The sequence below is a fragment of the Apus apus genome, chromosome 5 (assembly GCF_020740795.1).
Source record: "Apus apus isolate bApuApu2 chromosome 5, bApuApu2.pri.cur, whole genome shotgun sequence".
NCBI lineage: Eukaryota > Metazoa > Chordata > Aves > Apodiformes > Apodidae > Apus > Apus apus.
The window spans coordinates 28,502,754-28,521,348 of NC_067286.1; the positions used below are offsets into that span (position 1 = coordinate 28,502,754).

General features: G+C 37.4%; 1 protein-coding gene across 2 annotated transcripts in view; it reads right to left on the reverse strand.

Moving 5' to 3' along the window:
- The window catches only part of RBM25 (RNA binding motif protein 25), a 36,176-nt gene that overhangs the window by 7,812 nt on the left and 9,769 nt on the right, over positions 1 to 18,595 (reverse strand). Inside the window, exons 3-12 of one of the 2 annotated variants that reach the window (XM_051621061.1) lie at positions 15,125 to 15,174; positions 13,432 to 13,602; positions 13,073 to 13,130; positions 11,746 to 11,906; positions 8,937 to 9,119; positions 6,649 to 6,702; positions 6,314 to 6,397; positions 2,456 to 2,736; positions 1,325 to 1,535; positions 921 to 1,010 (exon numbers count right to left, since the gene is read on the reverse strand). In XM_051621061.1, the coding sequence (XP_051477021.1) occupies positions 921 to 1,010; positions 1,325 to 1,535; positions 2,456 to 2,736; positions 6,314 to 6,397; positions 6,649 to 6,702; positions 8,937 to 9,119; positions 11,746 to 11,906; positions 13,073 to 13,130; positions 13,432 to 13,602; positions 15,125 to 15,174 (1,343 nt within the window). The remainder of the gene's footprint in view (positions 1 to 920; positions 1,011 to 1,324; positions 1,536 to 2,455; positions 2,737 to 6,313; positions 6,398 to 6,648; positions 6,703 to 8,936; positions 9,120 to 11,745; positions 11,907 to 13,072; positions 13,131 to 13,431; positions 13,603 to 15,124; positions 15,175 to 18,595) is intronic. The other variant, XM_051621062.1, reaches the window with a different exon arrangement.

An 18,595-nucleotide genomic window follows, 5' to 3' on the forward strand; every position in this document is an offset into this window, starting at 1 on the left:
TAGGACAAGAACCCTCCTGCTCTGTTTCTACTCCAAACCATGTGGCTCTGCATTAATGCACAGGTTTAAAACTGATGGGGACAAGGGGGGTAGAGATTTTTTTTTTCTCCCCTCTGATAAAAGAAAGAAAAAGAAAGAAAAAAAGTAAAGCAGTTATTTACAGAGAATATAAATAAGGACATTCTAACCTGTATCTAAGTAGTATTTTTAATCCAACTGCAAGATATTCCTATGCTAATAACTTCAAGAAACAAATAACGATTATGGTTGTAAATTCAGCACAAAATTTAACACTGCTGTCTACAACTGCCATCCACAGCCAGCACCCACGAGGATCATGAACAGAAAACATAATTGAGTTATTAGCAAACTTTTTTTTCTCCTCTAATGCTTTTAGGGGGGAAACTAGATTCCACATCAAACAATGTATTTTCTATTTTCTAGTATTTTTTTTCCTTTCCTGGGTCTCTTTGCAAACTTTGCTTTAAAGCTGTTCCAAATCCAACTCCTACTTAGAACTCTCTCGTATCTTTTCTCCTTCTCTGGGAGAATTAAGAAGTGAAATACCACCACCATTATTTAAAATAACTTTTTTACAGTTTAGCACAAAACTAAGATAAAAGAAATATCTCTCTTCCAAAGGTGTCTTTTCAGACAAAATTTCCACAAGTTACAATGATAACTGTGATCATTTCACAAGTAATTATCTAAAGACAGAATTCACTAAATGCTCATATATATATATTATAGAAAGTTATATATTATAGAAGATTTAAGCAAATGAGCAGGTTGGAAGTAAAAGGACTGGTCTGGTTCCACCTGCGTAACATAGAACATACAGTAGGTTTTCCTACAAATGTTCCATTCTAAACGGGACACAAAAAAGGGGGGAAAAATACAAGTAAAACTACAGGACTTACCATTTCCCTTCTTCTTTCTTCTTCTCTTTCAGCCTCTTTTTCATATTCTCGACTCTTCTTCCGTTCTCTGATTTCCCAGTTTTTAAGACGCTACAACAGAAGAGAACAGACACTCCAATCTCAAGAACATTAAGGAAAATGGTACTACTTTCAAGTTAGTTGATTATTGTTTAAAACCAACTGCATTAAAGCAAATTATTTGTTCATAATTGAGAATGCCAAAATAAGAAGTCCAAAATTGTTCTGACAGAGAATAACATTCTGCTCCAACTGACACAATCAAAGGAATAAAAATGTATTTAGGAAAAGGAGAGGGAGGAGGAATGACGTATTTTATAGTAGATGAGTTGTTATCCCCTCAGAAACAACTCTTTCCTTAAGGAACCTTAAAAATGCCAACCCACCTCTTGATACGCAGCTTCTTTTTCCCGCAGTTTCCTCTCCAGTTTTCGGCGCTCGTAAGCGTCCTCCTCATCTTCTTCTCGGTCTCTCTTCTTATCCTTCTCCCGTTCTCTTTCTCGCTCGCGTTCTCTTTCCCGCTCTCGCTCTCTTTCCCGTTCCCGCTCGCGTTCTCTTTCCCTCTCCCGTTCTCTTTCCCTGTCTCTGCTTTTTTCTCTGAAGGAAAGCAAAAGTCCAAAGTTAAGTACAGAGCCTTACTCTCCACTCAATCAAATGACTTAATGTCAGATGCATAACACACTATTGACAGCATCTTGCAAGTTATTCTTCTGCAATTGTACAAGAAGAACAGCTGATACAGCAATGGGCATAAATCAATTCTTCTAATATATTAAACTCATTTAACTAAAATACTTGTTTGAGCACTAAACACTACATAGTGATATCTACAGAATCTAAGCATGAGCACACAGTGGTTCTTTTCAGATTGTTTTAGTAGATCTCCTCTATAAATAACAGCTATAATCCCAACAAATAAAAGGGTATGTTCAATAAATCCTTCACATTTACAAGGCTTACAGACAACTTGAACCCTACTGACAAGATGTTTTAAAGCAGAACAGCTATTTTTTTCTGTGGTGAAGAGCAAAAGTGCAGCATCTAGAGCCTGATATTAAATATAATTTAAGTCTGTAAGAGGAATCCCTTGCTCTTATTAAAACAAACAAAAAAACAAACCCCAAACCAAGAACAACAAAAAACACCCCCAAAAAAGACCACATAACAAAGGAAAAGGTAAAACATACATAAGCAAAAAGATATTGCAGACATAAAAGAATCTCAAGTAGGAATAAAAGTACCCATGAAAAACTAAGATTTGAGTTAAACCCACTATGCTCAAGTCATAGTTTGGTGGTTGCTCACTGCATACTACAGCCCCTACATTCATTTGCTATGGGAGGGAATCAAGTATTCTTCCAATTTGTGTCAATACAGCCTCTTCTAGAATTTTTATTTCCTGCTTTTACTTTAATCTTCCAAAGGGTCCATTCTGTTTTGAATGGCAGCTAAACTGTATGCAGTTAGTAAACAGCAACAGGAAAAACTGAAGTAAATAGCAACTCCAGCACATGCACCTTGATCTGCTCCGATCCTTGTTGCGATCTGAACTTCTTTCCCGGTCTCTGTCACGATCTCGGTCTCGTTCGCGGTCTCTGTCTCGGTCCTTCGTTCGGTCACGATCCCTATCTCGCTCTCGTTCACGCTCCCGTTCCTTCTCCTTCTCTCGTTCACGTTCCCTCTCTCTTTCACGCTCTCTCCTTTCTCGTTCACGCTCTCGTTCCCTTTCTCTTTCTCTGCGTTCTTTTTCAATTTCCTGTCTTTCTTTCTCCTTTTTGCCTTTTTCCTCCTCCAGTTTCTAAAAACCAACAAGAGAACTTTAATAGTTAATTTTGTAGTCATAGGAACTGCATATTCCCGGCGCAACACACAAGGCTGGTTATGGAAATACCAAAACCGCCACTGATTATAAAATATTAGGTAGGGTTTGGTGGGTATTTTTTGGAACTCATAAGTATGAAATCAAAATGCAGCAATCACAAGACTAAGTTTCGTGCAAAAGCATAGATCTACACAGACCAGCAATCTCCAACCTTAGCAGAGTAGGGCTGGCCTCGTATTACAGGCTGACTAAACTGCACACACACAGTGCACTGTCAGTCATGATTCAGCTGGGCCACTAATTCCACTGGCCCTATAAGCCACTTGGGTACAAGCAAAGTCAACTTCTAGCTGGTAAAATTAACTCTGTTCAACTAGGAAAACATATTTCAGTGGAATGCTTACAGGGATCGTAAGTTGTTTCCCGAAAAGTCTTGGCAGACCAAAACAGTCCTATATGAAAACTTGGGAAAAGAAATTGATCCACTTACACGTGGTGCATGTGGTTAAACAGTGAAGAGAGCTCTGCAACCTTTCCCCTTTTCCCTCCCTAAAAAAGTTCTAACAGTTAATTGGTAAGAACTGGACTCTGCAGAATGGAATCCTTAACTTCCATCACTGCAAGATGGAGACAGTTTAAAAAAAGGTTGGAAATAGCTCTTTTAAAACACAGAAACTAAAGGGTTACCTGCTACAGTTTTACTAAAAATTGAACAAAATTGCCACTTTTTTTTTTCAATTAGAAAGTTCCTATGACCAGAATTCCTATAAGACAATAGAAAATACATCAACAGAATGATAGATAAATCCATCCTCGGAAGCAATTGTTATGTGTTAACTTACAGATGCTGTGCTAGGACATGGACCGCCAACACTGGATTAACCTTGCCTATAAGCTATGTTTCTGGGAGGAAGAGCAAGTACACGGTTCACAAATATACCAAATAACAACCAAATATACCAAATTTCAACCTGATGGATGCCAGAATACCACATTTTTGAACAAATATTGAGCAGAATAAACAGGTTTATCCCCTTTGGCTCCACGTTTACCATCACTGAAATGAAATTAAAAACTGGAACAATGAAACAGCATTTTCTCTGGTTTGTTGTTTGTTTTTGTTTTTTTCTTTTAAACAAAGCATTTAAGACAACTTTAAAAAGCAATCTTACCTGGTAAGTTTTCTTCTGCCATAGGCACTGGGACCAGAGAACCGACAGAGGATTACAGAAATAAAGCTAATTCACTAGTGATTAATGTATCCAGTGAAACTACGCTGCATTGATAGCACAATACAGGCAAACCAATGTTGGATACATTGAATTCACAAAAGGAAAAAGGGACTAAAAATGGTAGGATTTGGTAGAAAATTGATATGAAAAAACCAAAACCTAGATTCTACGATATACCCTGGGCTGAAAGCCAATTTCTAAAGGACTATATTTTACAGGAGCTTTACGGTGTTAAAGCTCAGTACGGTCAGATGTTAAACTAGGTTGTCACCTTTAAAAAATCCAACTTACCTCAAATTTCATATACTTTTATTTAAAAGTTTGCATACTGAAGTGGTTGATACTTACAGGTTATCTTAGATGTTCCAATAGAAATTTCTTTGGTTGAACTTCTGCTTTTTTGCCACTCTCAAAAACTTTGTTCATGGTGAGAAAATGATTTCTCAAGAGAGTGGGTATTTTTTTTTCTTTTAAAATTTATTCACATATGTAAATACACACACAATCTTGGTGTATTAAAATCCATTTTGTGGGTCCGCTTTCTTAAAATCCAAATTGAAAAAATAAATTGTTCTATTTCATAATAAAAATCTGACCTCATCAACTTCTATCAGCCTAAATAAGAGGATCTGAAAGGGTAGTGGGATGGGAACGGTATCAGATATACTGAAGTAATGAACAGAAATGAACAGGTAGAAGAATTATAAATCTTACCTTAAGCTCTCTTCAGACTCGTCCGTGCTGTAAATGGACGCCCCCTGCAATGCTGACACCCTGACAGTCTGTAGTTATTGTTTTATAAACTCATACCAAAAACATGCAAAGGTTCACTGTGCTCACTAGCCAGCTGCTAAAGATTCAACAGCTCCTTTCAAATATATCAAATATACACAATGACTACTTTCAGTAGATTTTCAATGTTAAGAAACCCAAAATAGCCCCCCAATACAGATTAAAGGCAGTAAAATGCCCAACAGCTTCTGAAACAATGAAGCACGTTTTTTGTTTGGTTTGTTGTTCGTTTTTTTAATAACTTGTTTGTATCTTAATACCAGTGATGACTTGGGGCTCGGAACCGAACGCAATTCTACTGAAGTTTCACCGCTGACCAGTTTCACACTCAACTGCTGAGCTTCTCCAGATGATATATTCAAGAATTTTTCCCCCAGTTTTTTACCTCCAACAACTTAGAGTCAATAGAAAAACTGAATACGTGTGCATACAACCATGTGCGGTCTCTTGTGTTTACATTGATAACAGTTGTGCGAAACCATGATACCATCCCCAGTGACTGAATGTGGTAAAGCTGAGTAACACTGGCATACTTCACCTTGCTGTACCTTCAACATTTTATTTAATGTCTATTTGGGGTTATTTTGAAATACAAGTGTGTGCTCCAAAGAGGAGCTTGCTGGTACTTTCCTAGGCCGAGGAACATTTCAGTCTTGTTGAGGGAAAAATAATACCAACTCTAAGCTAAACATTAAAATAAGAACGTCACATGCATAGTTGTGCTTTACTATCAGCAAGTATCATTTCCAAAGCAGAAACATTCACAAATGCAGTAGCATTAGTGGAAACTTCTTCAAGTGGGAACCCTAAGGTGGAACTTGATGTGCACAAACATTTCCAAGCCAGTTACCCCTTTGCATATTTTTCTGAGGGGGCATCCATAAGTATAATAAAAAACAGAAGCTCATACTTACATCCTATTCCATGTTACTTTCCAAGCTGTGAGTTTCATCTTGCATTAGTCACCATATGATCTCTATCATAATGGTGGGGGTCAATGAATAGATTAGCTTTATGGGAATTTACAGTTCTTCCATGCATCTAAAGTTTGGTAAGTCTGGTAACCACTGACCTAGTTTAAATCTTCCCCCACTCTTAACTTAGAACTATTAAAATAAAAGACTTAAATTTAATTCAAGTTTCAACTCCTCATAAAATCTTGGAATATGTTACAAATCTACCTACAGAAACACACTCAAGTGTATGTCTTATACTGCAGCCCCGTTTAGCCTTTAGTCATAAATATCTTGACTTAATGTATGTGTAGAAACTTAAGTTCCCTTTATTCATGTTAAAGTGAGAAGACGGCAAAATACTCAGTAGCAATCAAAGTCTTAGTATAAAGATGTCAAGGGCCACTTTAACGTGGTAGTTGTATTTTTTTTTTCTTCAAAGAACTATATGTATATTAAACCTAATATAAACATCATTTTAAGTGATATTGCAATGTAATGCTATATTTTATAATAGTGTTTTTTTGGATTTTGAAAAAGTCTAATTTGTATGAAGTGCAAAAACAAGAATACTACCTTGTGTGTGTCTCTGAATTTACTGATCTCTCTTGATATCAGGTCTCTTTTGTCTTCCTCCATTTCTATAGCATTTATATCCTCCTAAAAAACAAGGGGGACAGGAGGAAAAGCATTAAGAGCCATCTGTACAGACACAGGAGAACAAGAGAAAAGCTGAAGGTTAGAAGTTTTCAACCAGTCTTGCAAGAGATAAATAAAGTCCTTCTGCAGTACCAAACCTGACAGTCTGATGTTAATGAGTGATAAAAAAAAATAATCAGATGGACAAGAGTCACAAATCTGGCAACTAGCAGTAAACATAGTCATTGTCAAAGCCTACAATGTAAACGAACCTTGGTGATGAGTGGATAAGGTATCAGTGGGGCCACTGGAAATCTGCGGAAAATCTGCGGAAAAATCCACGGAGATTTTTTTTTTTAAAAATAGATTGCACACTACTCTGAAAAACAATGTTTCGTATGTTTGTACTATAAAGCAATATTGTATTGCTGTGATCTCATTTCTTTGATTCAACAAAATTACAGAAGAACCTCGCTAATTCTCCCTTCTCTGAGCTACTGAAATTACACAGTGAGGTCTCATACTAATAAGACTTCACTGAATGACAAGTATACTGCAGGATCTTAGTAAGCTATGGTAGCATCATAGACATGACTAAGCTACACTTGCCAATGTAAATTATCAGTATATTTGCAGCGGGTATGTCTTGATTTTATTTACTCGCTAATTCGCAGAATTTGGTAGATTGCACCTACTAACGAACAGTTAGTGCGAATTAGCGAGGTTCCCCCGTGCTTGAAATTGAAAACCAGATTCCACTCACTCTCAGTTCCCCGCACACATTTTCAACTCCCCCACATCAGTCATGCCTTCATCCAGAAGAACTAACAACAGACTCTGCTAATACCAGCGGGAGTCAACTTTACACCAAGCCCTTCAGGGGACAACAGCCCCAAGGCTGGTGAAGTTTTCCCCCCACCCCCAACATGTATCTGCATCCATCTTCCCTTTCCCCCCACCCTCCACAGTTCTTCTCTCCCCTCTCCTTTAAGAACAAGAGAGCAACAAGCTAGGACCATCTCTTCACTCCCATCTATATCCACACAGGCCAAAGATGGCAACTTGCAAGTTTCTTTTCCTCCTTCCCAGTATGGAAGGGATGTTGGGGTGTAATTTCAACCCACAAATGCTAAGTATTTAAAAAGAGCTTATTGTTTACTTGACTAGCTCAGATTGGTCAAATTCTACACCATACAGCATTAGTAGAATATCCCTCTGTCCCAGGGATATATTCAGCACTCGGTTCTTCCAAGACTGCAATGGTCTCTTACAACGTTTAACTACCTGGCGTTACTCATGGCCATATATATATATATATATGTGTGTGTATATATATATATATGTACCCACAGGATAATACACATTGTAACAATGCTTGTAACAAAAAATACAGCTCATAGCATTAGACAGTGACTCATTTGTAAATTCTCATCCAAGAAAGCATCTTCTCCCAAAGGTAGGGAGAGGAAAGAAAAACAAATTCTCAGCTCAGCACTCTTACACCTCAGATCAGCCACGGCTAACAATGTTGTAAGGAAGATATACTTGCTCCCTGAGGGAGACTTTGCTTCTTGCACCACATGTAAACCTCTTAAGCATTTGAAGCTGCATTATTGCCTTGTAACAGTTATGTTGCAGAAGACTTAAGTGGATAAAATTCTTGGTTAAGAAATTCTCCAATCTCTTTCATATTAGGTGCAGCATTGGAGGTGTGAAAGCTCATTCTCCCATGGTTAGAAACCTGGCTGGGAAAGCTAAGTCTGAGTTTGCTCATCCTTATTCCCCCTTCTCCAGTTTGTTTTATTCCATAAAAAGGTCATCCATAGAAGCAGGTCTAAACCAGAACATTCATTCCTGCTTAACAGGGTTTTTTGGCATTATACAATGTATGAAAACCAGCTGATCAAATCCAGCCAAATAGACATGTGCATGTAAAAGTGATTTTGTAAGGCAGGATAATTACAATATGCCTTTCATCCCTGAAGTATCCCTTCAAGGTTTGTGAGGTATACATATAAACAACTAATGAAGTGCTCCCACATCTGGAGAGACAGCTGCAACCAGTTGGATCAAGGCACCCTACAAGAATGCATTCTATAAGCAGAGAGATGAATAATCTTGTCAGAGCCTACCAGAGCAAATTCCTGCCATTACAAAAGTGCCCTGGCATCTTTCCAATGAAAATCGACAGGACGCAGGAATTCTGTACAGTTGTTTTTTTTAAGTTTCATCTAAAAAACCCTACGTGCACATACAGACGAAACTGCACTAAATTCAGTATTTCCACCTTCAGAGGGATGAAAGGTCAGTTCAATCCTGCCCAGATTCAAACCTGTTGTTCCAGGAAGTCTAGGTGCTTAGATGCCTAAACCATCCTGAAGGGATGATGTCTCTAACTGACTAGCTTTCAGCTTAAAAAAATGAAACTTCTGCTGACATCAATGCTTGTTGATTTGCTTTCTCATCAGAAGTTTAGGTTTAGAGTATTTGCACAAGGTTTGGCCATTATATAAAGGTGAGTTGAAGAAAAATCTGTTTTGTCCAAAATCAAAACACATACGTCCTCCTTCTTTTCCTTTTTCTTCTTCCTGGGGTGAGAGTCAGATTCCTGGGAGGGGGCATTGAGCTCGCTGGAATATTCTCGTATTAAGACTTCAATGGCCCCTTTAATTATCTGATCTCTTCTCTTAGTTTCCTCATCCAGTGCTTCATCGTCATCAGTTGTTGTCTCTGGTCTGGAGTTCTAAGGGAAAATTGCAAAATAGCATTAATTCAAAAACTGATAATAGTATTATTTTTATTTCAGTTCACCTTTGATCATCACATTCATGCCCCTACAGCATTTACTAAAAACAAACCAAAAAAGTCCCACAAAAAACCTCACCAAGAAAAACCCCACCCAATTAAAAAACAAAAACAAAAACAAAAACAAAAAAAAACCAAACAAACAAAAAACCAAACCAAACAAAAACACAAAAAAAACCAACACCAAACCCAACAACAAACAAAAAGGCCACATAAACCAAACCACCTACAAATAATTATCAATTGCATTATTTTAGTGCGGCCTTTTCACACAGGCAATACCATAGGGACCACAAAGTTTTACATGTGGAATGGCTGCAGAGAACACGTGTAGGATGGCATAATAAAATAGATCATAAAAATGGAGGTTAAGGTGGTAGACAGAAAGACAAAGCATACACACGCTCACAGAAAGACAATCGCTATAAACCAGCTCTTGCTCAAAAGTTTCTGCCTTGTATCCTCCAGAACTTCAAGTAATTTCAACAAGAGTTCCTCAAACCCTTCTACTGAAGTGTGGTGCAATACAAGTATCTACCTATAACTTTCAAGCTGCAACTTGTAATGGGAAAACTGCATTAAAGCAACATTGTTACGGAAAACATTTCTTACACAGCAAATGCTTTCTTATTATGTTTGATTAATTACTTTCAGTTCCTCATCTTTTTGCCCCCTTCCACCTTGTAGGGAGGAAAGGGAACACAAAGAAGTGCATGTCACTAAATGTTATATGAAAGGGTAGAACAATGAGCAAGATAGCCCACCTCTTGATCCCCTGAATCTTTGAGAAAAATGGAATCTCACCTGAGAATCCAGCTGGGTATCCCGTCAAGCGGTAAGTGGTGGGTGGAGTGAGGGGGAGGGAAGGGTCTGATGGAGCAGCAGCTAAGAATGAGGGGGAAGGGAGGATTCAGTTGGAGCTGAAGAGACTGCCAGGCCAAGGAGGAGCAGGCTGAAAAGAGCTAGAAGGCAGTGACAGGGAATGGAATCAAAGAGGTCCAGGGAGAAGTAGTGATCAGGGAGAGGAACTAATTAGATCAAGCTTTGCTTGGTGTGTTTCTGTAAGAAATTGTGCTGTAGCATATATGTTTGACTTCTTAATAAAAAAGATTAAAGAAAAAAGCCGCAACCTTTGGATCTGAATGGCACAGCACACCAATGATGGTATGAAAGCAATTGCAAGCAGTATGATTACAATACGCTTCATCAATATTCCTTGGCAATTCACAGACTTTCCGTGCACCACAACAAACCAAAACAGTATTTGGACCTAATTCCACTCTAGAGTTAACAGAATCATAACATTCTGTTGTCTTCACCAAAGCAACAAGCAGCACTCTTTGTGTTGTCACAACCAATCCCCCAGATTGACTGCAACCAATGCGCTCACGAAAAAACCCCAAAATTTGTGAGAAATGTGCAGGACATCAACTGATATTTTAACCTTTCTTATAGTACCAGCTGTGAAGCACAGTATTGCAGGTGATCCCAACAGGAAACAAGAAGTATGGAATGGAAGGGGGTGGTCAAATCAAACTCATAAGGTTAACAGCTAGTACATTACTCCAGCCAAAACCCACGAAGTTACCTCTCTGCTTTACTGAGCCACTGCATTTAATCCCATGCACTGGTACACAATGAAAAATGTGTCAAGTACTTCAAGTCACCATTATGCCTCTCATTCTGCTTTAATAAAATGTACTTGTGTTCCAACCGTATTTTACATATCTTTAAGAACAATTCCAAAATGGAATTTTTAAAAACTACCTACTACAGTGTGATTAGTATTTTCAGTTTTCTGACCAAGAGCCTCTTCTTCATTTTACAGAAAGTAATTGTTTTAAGTACTATCTTAAGCTACATGCAGAACTTTAAAAGAGACCAAGCCCAACAACTTGATTGTGATGTCTAATATATTATTTCAGCAAAGAAATAGATAAAAATAATTTTAGCCCAAATTTGTCATTTAAGCTTCTCAGAAAAATTAAACATAACAAATATCTGAAATTATTCCAGAACAGATCCTTAGCTCTAGAAAGAACTAATACAAAATCAATTTCCTTATCTACTAAATGTCTGTAAGCTGCCCACTGCCTGATAATGGCATCATCCCCTGAATGATCTTGTCTTCCTTTTCATTAATTTGTTCTAGAGCATCATCAATGGAGAGGAAAGAAATTCCAGTTCTCCTAAGACAGCTGATTTAGAGACTCTGACAGAGTAACAATTACTTCTAGAGTTTATATACTTCCAAGAGTTTCTGAAAAAAAATGAAGCAACAGAGCAACGTATAGCACATATTAGTACACTTTAGAATGAATTACAGAATTAATTCTAGAAATTCAGTTGCAGCTTAGAGATAAGTTTGAATACTGGTGAATTAAGAGCTTCACTGCCTTTCAACATATCTTCAGACGCATTAATGAGATTCTGGCAAAATCCTGAAATGAATTAAGGGTAGAGGACAAGAACAGAAACTGAAACACACACTCACAACCTTATCTAGCAAGAATGTTATGCTGCCCTCCTGCCAAAATAACACAAGTCACACATTATATACATACCCCATTAGAAGCCTTTTTCTTTGCTTTCCATTCATCTAGCTGAGCCTTTGTCTTTGCATCAACTTTGACTAGCAGCTTCTTCTCTCCAATCTGGAGGTCATGGAGCAGTCTCAGTGCTCGCAGCGTGGATTCTGGTTCTTTGTACTCACAAAATCCAAAGGCTGAAATGGATGATTGAAATGAAACACAGAAGTGTTAAAGCTCTTTAGATACTTCACGTAAAAAAAAAAGTGTTTTGAATCAATACACTGGGAACATAGGCTCTTTTTTTTTTTTTTTTTTTTAAAGCCAGTACACATCATAAAAAGCCAGAAAGATCATTCACTGCATTAGTAACGGCCCAGTGAATAAGGTGAAAACAATACAGACATTGTAGATAGCCCATCCCTGCAAACATTCAAGGTCAGGTTGGACAGGACTCTGAGAAACCTGACCTAGTTGAACATGTCCCTTTTCACTGAAGGGGAGGGTTGGACTACAGGAGCTTCAAAGGTCCCTTCCAACCCAAACTGTTCTGTGATTCTGTGATTGTGTTTGTAAAGCTTTTGATGTATCTGTCTTAACTGAGGAAAGCAGTCTATAGGAAGACATGTCTCAAGTAGATTTGCAATTGTCTAAAGACCAAGGACATCAATCAACAGCTCACTGTTAACATATAGAGAGGGCTACTTCAAACTAGGTTCTTCACAACAGTTACTAAGTTGTAAATGAAAACACCTTATAAAAACAAAATATTATCTAAAAGAAAGCTGAAAAAAATGAATTACATCTTTAAAAAGAAAAAAAAAACACCTAGGAAAGATATGAAAACACTAAAAGCAAAAATAGCAACCAAAATTGTTTCCTGTATCCACTGGAGAAAGGTCACAAGAAAATATAAATCAGTCCAATTTGACAAAAGGCAAGGAAGATACATTTTACATCAGGAAAACCTCATTAACAGAGAAGAATAATACATAGTAATGGAAGAGACTATTAACAGTGTTGCAAATATGTTCCTTTGAACTCTAAGTACAAACTGGTAAACCTTTCTCAGGGATGGTCTATAAACTCCTGATTCAGTCTCAGAACAGAAAGGTGAGCAAAATTAGGCCCCCAAGGTATTTTTCCATTTAACCTTTCTCAAGTTATTTTTCTTATTCTGTCATGATTTCAAGGACAGAAAATATTAGCCCTTTACTAGAAAGTATTTAACTGTTAAGTATCATGCACAATATCTTAAAATATAAAAGTATTAAGAATAGAAAATGTGTCAAGACATTTGAAAAGCTGCCAGGTAATAAAAACAAGAGTCTGACTAGAAACTTTCTAAAGTATGAACAATTACCTTGAAGTTTTCCAGATGCCCCTTGTACTCTCTTCCAACTCAAAACCAAGCCACATTTCTGCATTAAAGATAAATATTAATGTTATTGTTTATGTTCAAAATGTTACAAAACTTAGCCACTTTTTTTGCAAAAAAATAACACAAAAAAGGGTAAACACTGCTAAAAATAAAATGTGTCTATGTTCACTGACATCTACAGCTTAAAAAAAGTGGTATTTTTATTACTGGTTTTAAACTCAAGTGCAATGTACAGCTACTTCAGTGACTGGGACTAACTCTACTTTTCGTTTCACTCCACTGTTTGTGGGTCATAACTTAATTTATCAGCCAGGGATGAAATTTAAGTCCACTGTACTTACTGCTAGAAGCTGCCGTATAAGCATGTCCGAGGCCTTCTCAGATATGTTGCCTACAAAAACGGTGGTAGTGGGACCACTGTTTTCATCATTTTCTTTGTTCTTTAAGCCAGGATGTTCTTTTCTGACTCCCAGATGTTTTCCAACCATAGACACTGTAGTAGGAACTAATACCTAGAAAAAGAAGGACATGGAGTAGTAAGAGAAAGTGTTGGACTGAGTTTTGTTTGCGTTTTTTGCTTATTTGGTTTTGTTTTTTTTGATGTGTTTTGTTTTTTAATTTTGATCTGTAAGACAAGAGTTGGAGATGCAAATATATTTCAAAATTAAAATTTTCCTACGAATCTTAGCTAGGCTTACAGAATAAGACATCAATAAGTGGTTCAGGCTTTAACACTTTATACAACACAAAGATGACTGACATTTTCTGGCAAAGACAAAAAAAAAAGGTGAAAAAGGTGTACCTGAACATGGCTACTGAAAGATATCAAGGAGAACATACACTAACATTAGGAATTACTTCTTCTCCAAATAAGTGACTTTCAACATTTGAGTCACTGGAACTTGAAGTACCTCACCTAACAGTGTAAAAAGCATGCTGCAAATAGAAAAGTAACTCTGACCCAAAATGCTTCCATGGACATATGACAGGTCTTAAAGCTTTCACAAAGAGTGAAGGAACAATACTGCCTTATTTAATCAATACACAACCCAAAGCCTCTTCAGGTTAAGGAGCAAACATTTGGAAAATAAACTGTACAAAGACAAGCACAATTATCTGCTCCATTTTGCTGCACCTCTTCCCTTCCACCTAAGATTTAACAGTACACACACACACACACCCCAAGTCCCTCTTTGCAAAATACACTTCTAAAAGCGTAACTTATAAAAATTATTTTAATCAGAAAACTGAATAATGCATTTGTTCCAGTATCTTTGTCTAAGTACACTGATTACTATGAACATATCCTCCTGTAAAAAATATAAGCTATCAAAAAATTCAGTATCTTGGAGAGATTTCACTTATGGAAAAACATAGAAATGGTAATTCACCTTGACGCCAAGAAGTAACCTCGATGTTTTAAAAAGAATTTTTTTTTCCCCCATAAATCACAAACTTCTCTTCCAGTTAGAAATTAGTGACATAAACTGTGGGAAATATCGGCTCGCGACACAAACCAAGGGACGTTTCTTTCATATGCTCTTCCACAGATGCATACTACATTACTGAATAGTAACACGAGCAAAGAGAGCTTGTTTGTCAGCTTGTCAAAGCACATGTTTCTGGACAACTCCACAGTGCTGCATGATGGCCTTGTACCTCTGGATGAAGTAATGCCACCAGAGCACTCTGTTAGGCAAGCTCAAAAGCAAGAGACCTGGAATCTAACTGTACTGCATAGGAAGACCATGCATGACCTGAAAGCAAAGCCGAAACCACTGTGTTTGAAAGAGGTGCATCTTCTTGCAAGAACAGTCATTTCACCTTTGCAGGTAGCAACTCCAGACATTACTTCAAAATTTGTCTAGGTCAGACATTAGCACAATATTTGCATAATAGCTGCATTTAAAGTGAGGCATTTCCTTTCATAGTATGAATTCTGATGGAATAGAGCAAAACAAAAACACTTGTTGGCATTTACTAAGTTTTAGTCTGTTTATTTTGCTACCTCTTCATCCCCACTGCAATACTTACAGTCGGAGCAGGAGCCATGATGCCCATTGGTACAGGAATCATAGGGGTCCCTGAGAAAGACAAGACATTAATATTAATCTGCTCTGTTGAGATTTCTGATAAATATCAATTAATTGATCACAGATAGCATTTCCAAACCAGACAGCAATACTGGCCAAATAAGAATTTCACAGTACTGATTATGAGTAATTCTCTAAGCATTACAGCATAGCCTGAGTATACACATGTTCCAGGTGCATCCTGGTCACTTTTATCATAGTACCATTTCAACTTCGCTCATCACAAACAAATCTATTTTCAAAGCACATGTAAACCATGGTATTGTTCTAGAAGACAGCTGCATGAGGAATGACGGAGGGAATTCTACAGAGAGCAAAAGCAGCTGAACTTCTACAGATAATTTCATTCCTGACTTGCTCAGTTCTCACAGCAAAATCAGTTCTGCACACAGCTTAGGGATGAGGTCCTATAGAGAATGCCGCCAGGCTTCGTGATGCTATTTATGGAATAGCTTAACAAAGGCAGTAGCCCAAAAGTTCTCTAACTGCTTCATACTTGACTTGGCAGCTTCTAAAACTTAATTTAAAACAACATTTAATCAGGTGAAACCATGCAATATCCTCTTTCCCACTATAAAATTCACTGATGGTTTTAAGTACTATCATGCAAACAAATACCCGAGCATAATAAAGGCTGTTCAACTTCCCGTGACAGCTGCTAAAGGAGGTTAAAGATATTACATTAATGGATTTCAAAACTACCTGCTGGTCAGTAAAGACATTGAGACACAAGAACAATGAAGTCAGTCTCATGTTCTTCAGAGAAATACCTGCTAGGGATTGTCTTTTTTCATTCTACAAAAAAAAAACCCACAACTTACTTTGCCTTTCACTCTCAGTCCTTCCCTTTTCCATCTCTCTCACCGTTGTATATATAAAATCCTAACCAAACTTTTGTAACCTACTGTTCCTGGGCTTGTTTCCCCACTTTCTCCAGTGCTTAGTCCTGAAACATTTCTCAGATACCCTCTCCAGCTTTTTCCTCATCCACTCTGGTTTTACTTTGATTCCACCTTTTTCTTTTTTTCCCTCCATCACTCAATCCTCTTCTTCAAGCCATACTATCTCCTATCAAATCTCCAAACCACCTGAAGAATCAAAACGTGTATTGCTCTCCCACACTCTCAGTTCTAACGCGCCATGGCACCTCACAAACTGGAGGAAGTACTTCAAGATAAGCTTTTGGTTGTGCAGCTCTGTAACTATTGTAACTATAATTACCATCATGTTGAACTCGGATTTTAAAGTTACAGCTCAGTAAAGATACTTGTGTTATCACTGACATTTCTTGAAACTATTAGCCCAATTGCTCAGCCAAAAAAAAAAAATCCACTAAAATGTTGGGCATCATCAGCAAACACACTGATTGATGATCAAGACCACAGGCATAATCCAGTTGCTATACAAAAACCTGGCGCACCTGTACCTTGAGTACTGCTTACGGACCTGGCCTCTGCAATTCAAGAACAACGTGAAGCCTTAGTAAAGAGGAACTAGATGACTTAGAGTGTCAAAGCGGCTGCTTTCCTAGGAAAGACTTGTCAAGTGTGGAGGTTTGCAAGGCATGGAACACAACTGAGGTGTACATAGCCATAAATGCAACTTAACAGGCTCCCAGGTCAAAACTGGGGCAGGAGGAAAACGCTAAGGAGGCAATTAACTTAAAGACAGACCTAAGAAAGTAGCACTTTACAGTGGTTAATGAACTTTTCAAATTTGGTGCAAGAGGCGACAGTGGAGAATGACAGTATTAGCAGGCTAAAAAAAAAATCCAAATACTCACGAATGACAAGATCAGAGAAAAGATAAAGGAAAATGAAAGATCGTACTCTAACCTCACTCACACTAGACTGGTATGAAGGAACAGACTCAGAAAACAAGACAGGTATACATGCTCACCCTAAATACCATTTTGTATTCCCACTGCCCAGACAATGCACTGGACTATACAGACTGTTGGTCTGACCCACTGCAGCATTTCTTACATATGAACGACTTAATGTCATGTGATAATCTTCAGAGATGAGAAGTTACCAGAGTCACTTACTTATTAAATCTTCCACATTTAGAGGTGGAAATTCTAGACTTCTTAATAGTCATATTTCAAGCAAAGCAAAACACTTTTCTTAACATCATTCTTACACAAACTTTTCAGAAAATCATAGACCATGTAAGATAAGTAGAACATGAAATTCTGGCCAAGGAACTAGGTAAGAAGATATTATAAGCCATTAAAATTGTCATCTTACATATGGAATAACTTCAGAGTAGACAATAATAAAGTCACTGTGACAGTTTCAACTCTACTGATATACTTCTGCTAAGAAATCAGAGATCCATATCCTCTACTTGTCCAAATACGTTATTTGCACTGGTAACCAAATCATGTTTCAATTGTGCAGAGAAAAAAATGTATTTGTTCTTAATACTGGGCTCCTCCACTCGGCATACTGTTCGGATTACTAATACTGACACAAGACTATTTACATTAAAAGTTAAACACCACAAAAGAACAAAAAGATCTTTGTCACACATGTTAAAAAGAGTTCAAAGCAGAAACTTGTACCAGGCATTTTAAAATACTCTTCAGAAAGTTATTTTTTAAAGTACCTAGTGTTTTGCTTACAAGTATTTATAAATTGGTGCTAATAAAGATAAGAAGTATGGTTTTAAAATTTAACCTGACATTTCTGATGGCAGAATGCTACCTAAACAAGACCTCTGCCTTTAGCAGAAAATAGGTAACATCTCATAGTTCTCAGGAAAAATATGTTTAGAAAAATTAATGTAAGTAAGGATTAGCCTGATGAATGGATGTGCACAAACCATTTCTGAGTTCAGCCATCTGGTTTCTGAATGCTTTTACTGTCTACAAACACAGCTTAAGGCCATACAAGACAGGAGTTATTTTCTGCAGCCCTTGTAATGAACTTTAAAGGGGTAATTCTCTGAAGTATGTCTCTCTCCCACTCATTCCTTGGTCTCCTGCCTCCAGTCACTATTATACATACTGGCAACATACAGAAAGAAGGCAGTTCCACAACAAATTAAAGTCTCAACAGAGACTGATCTTGCAATTAACAAAGAAAAAAAGGTGGGGATTAATTTTTGAAAGATTAGAAGGACTTCAGAACATTACAGTAAGCTTGCAACATGTGTGGAGGAAAGTATGCTAGAAGCAGAATAAAAGAAAGTGGGACTTACTAAAAAGTGGAAAAAAACAATCCAAGAATTTGGACCTTCTCTGGAAGTTACTCGACTTTCACACCACATGTGCTAACTGTACCTCAATGTTTCCAAAAGCTATTACTGTAGTTACTTTGAAAGGAATTGAAAATCACAGTCCGCTATAAAGACAGTGGCTTTTAGAATACCTTACAAAAAAACATCATCTAGCTTCAGTCTTGAAAAA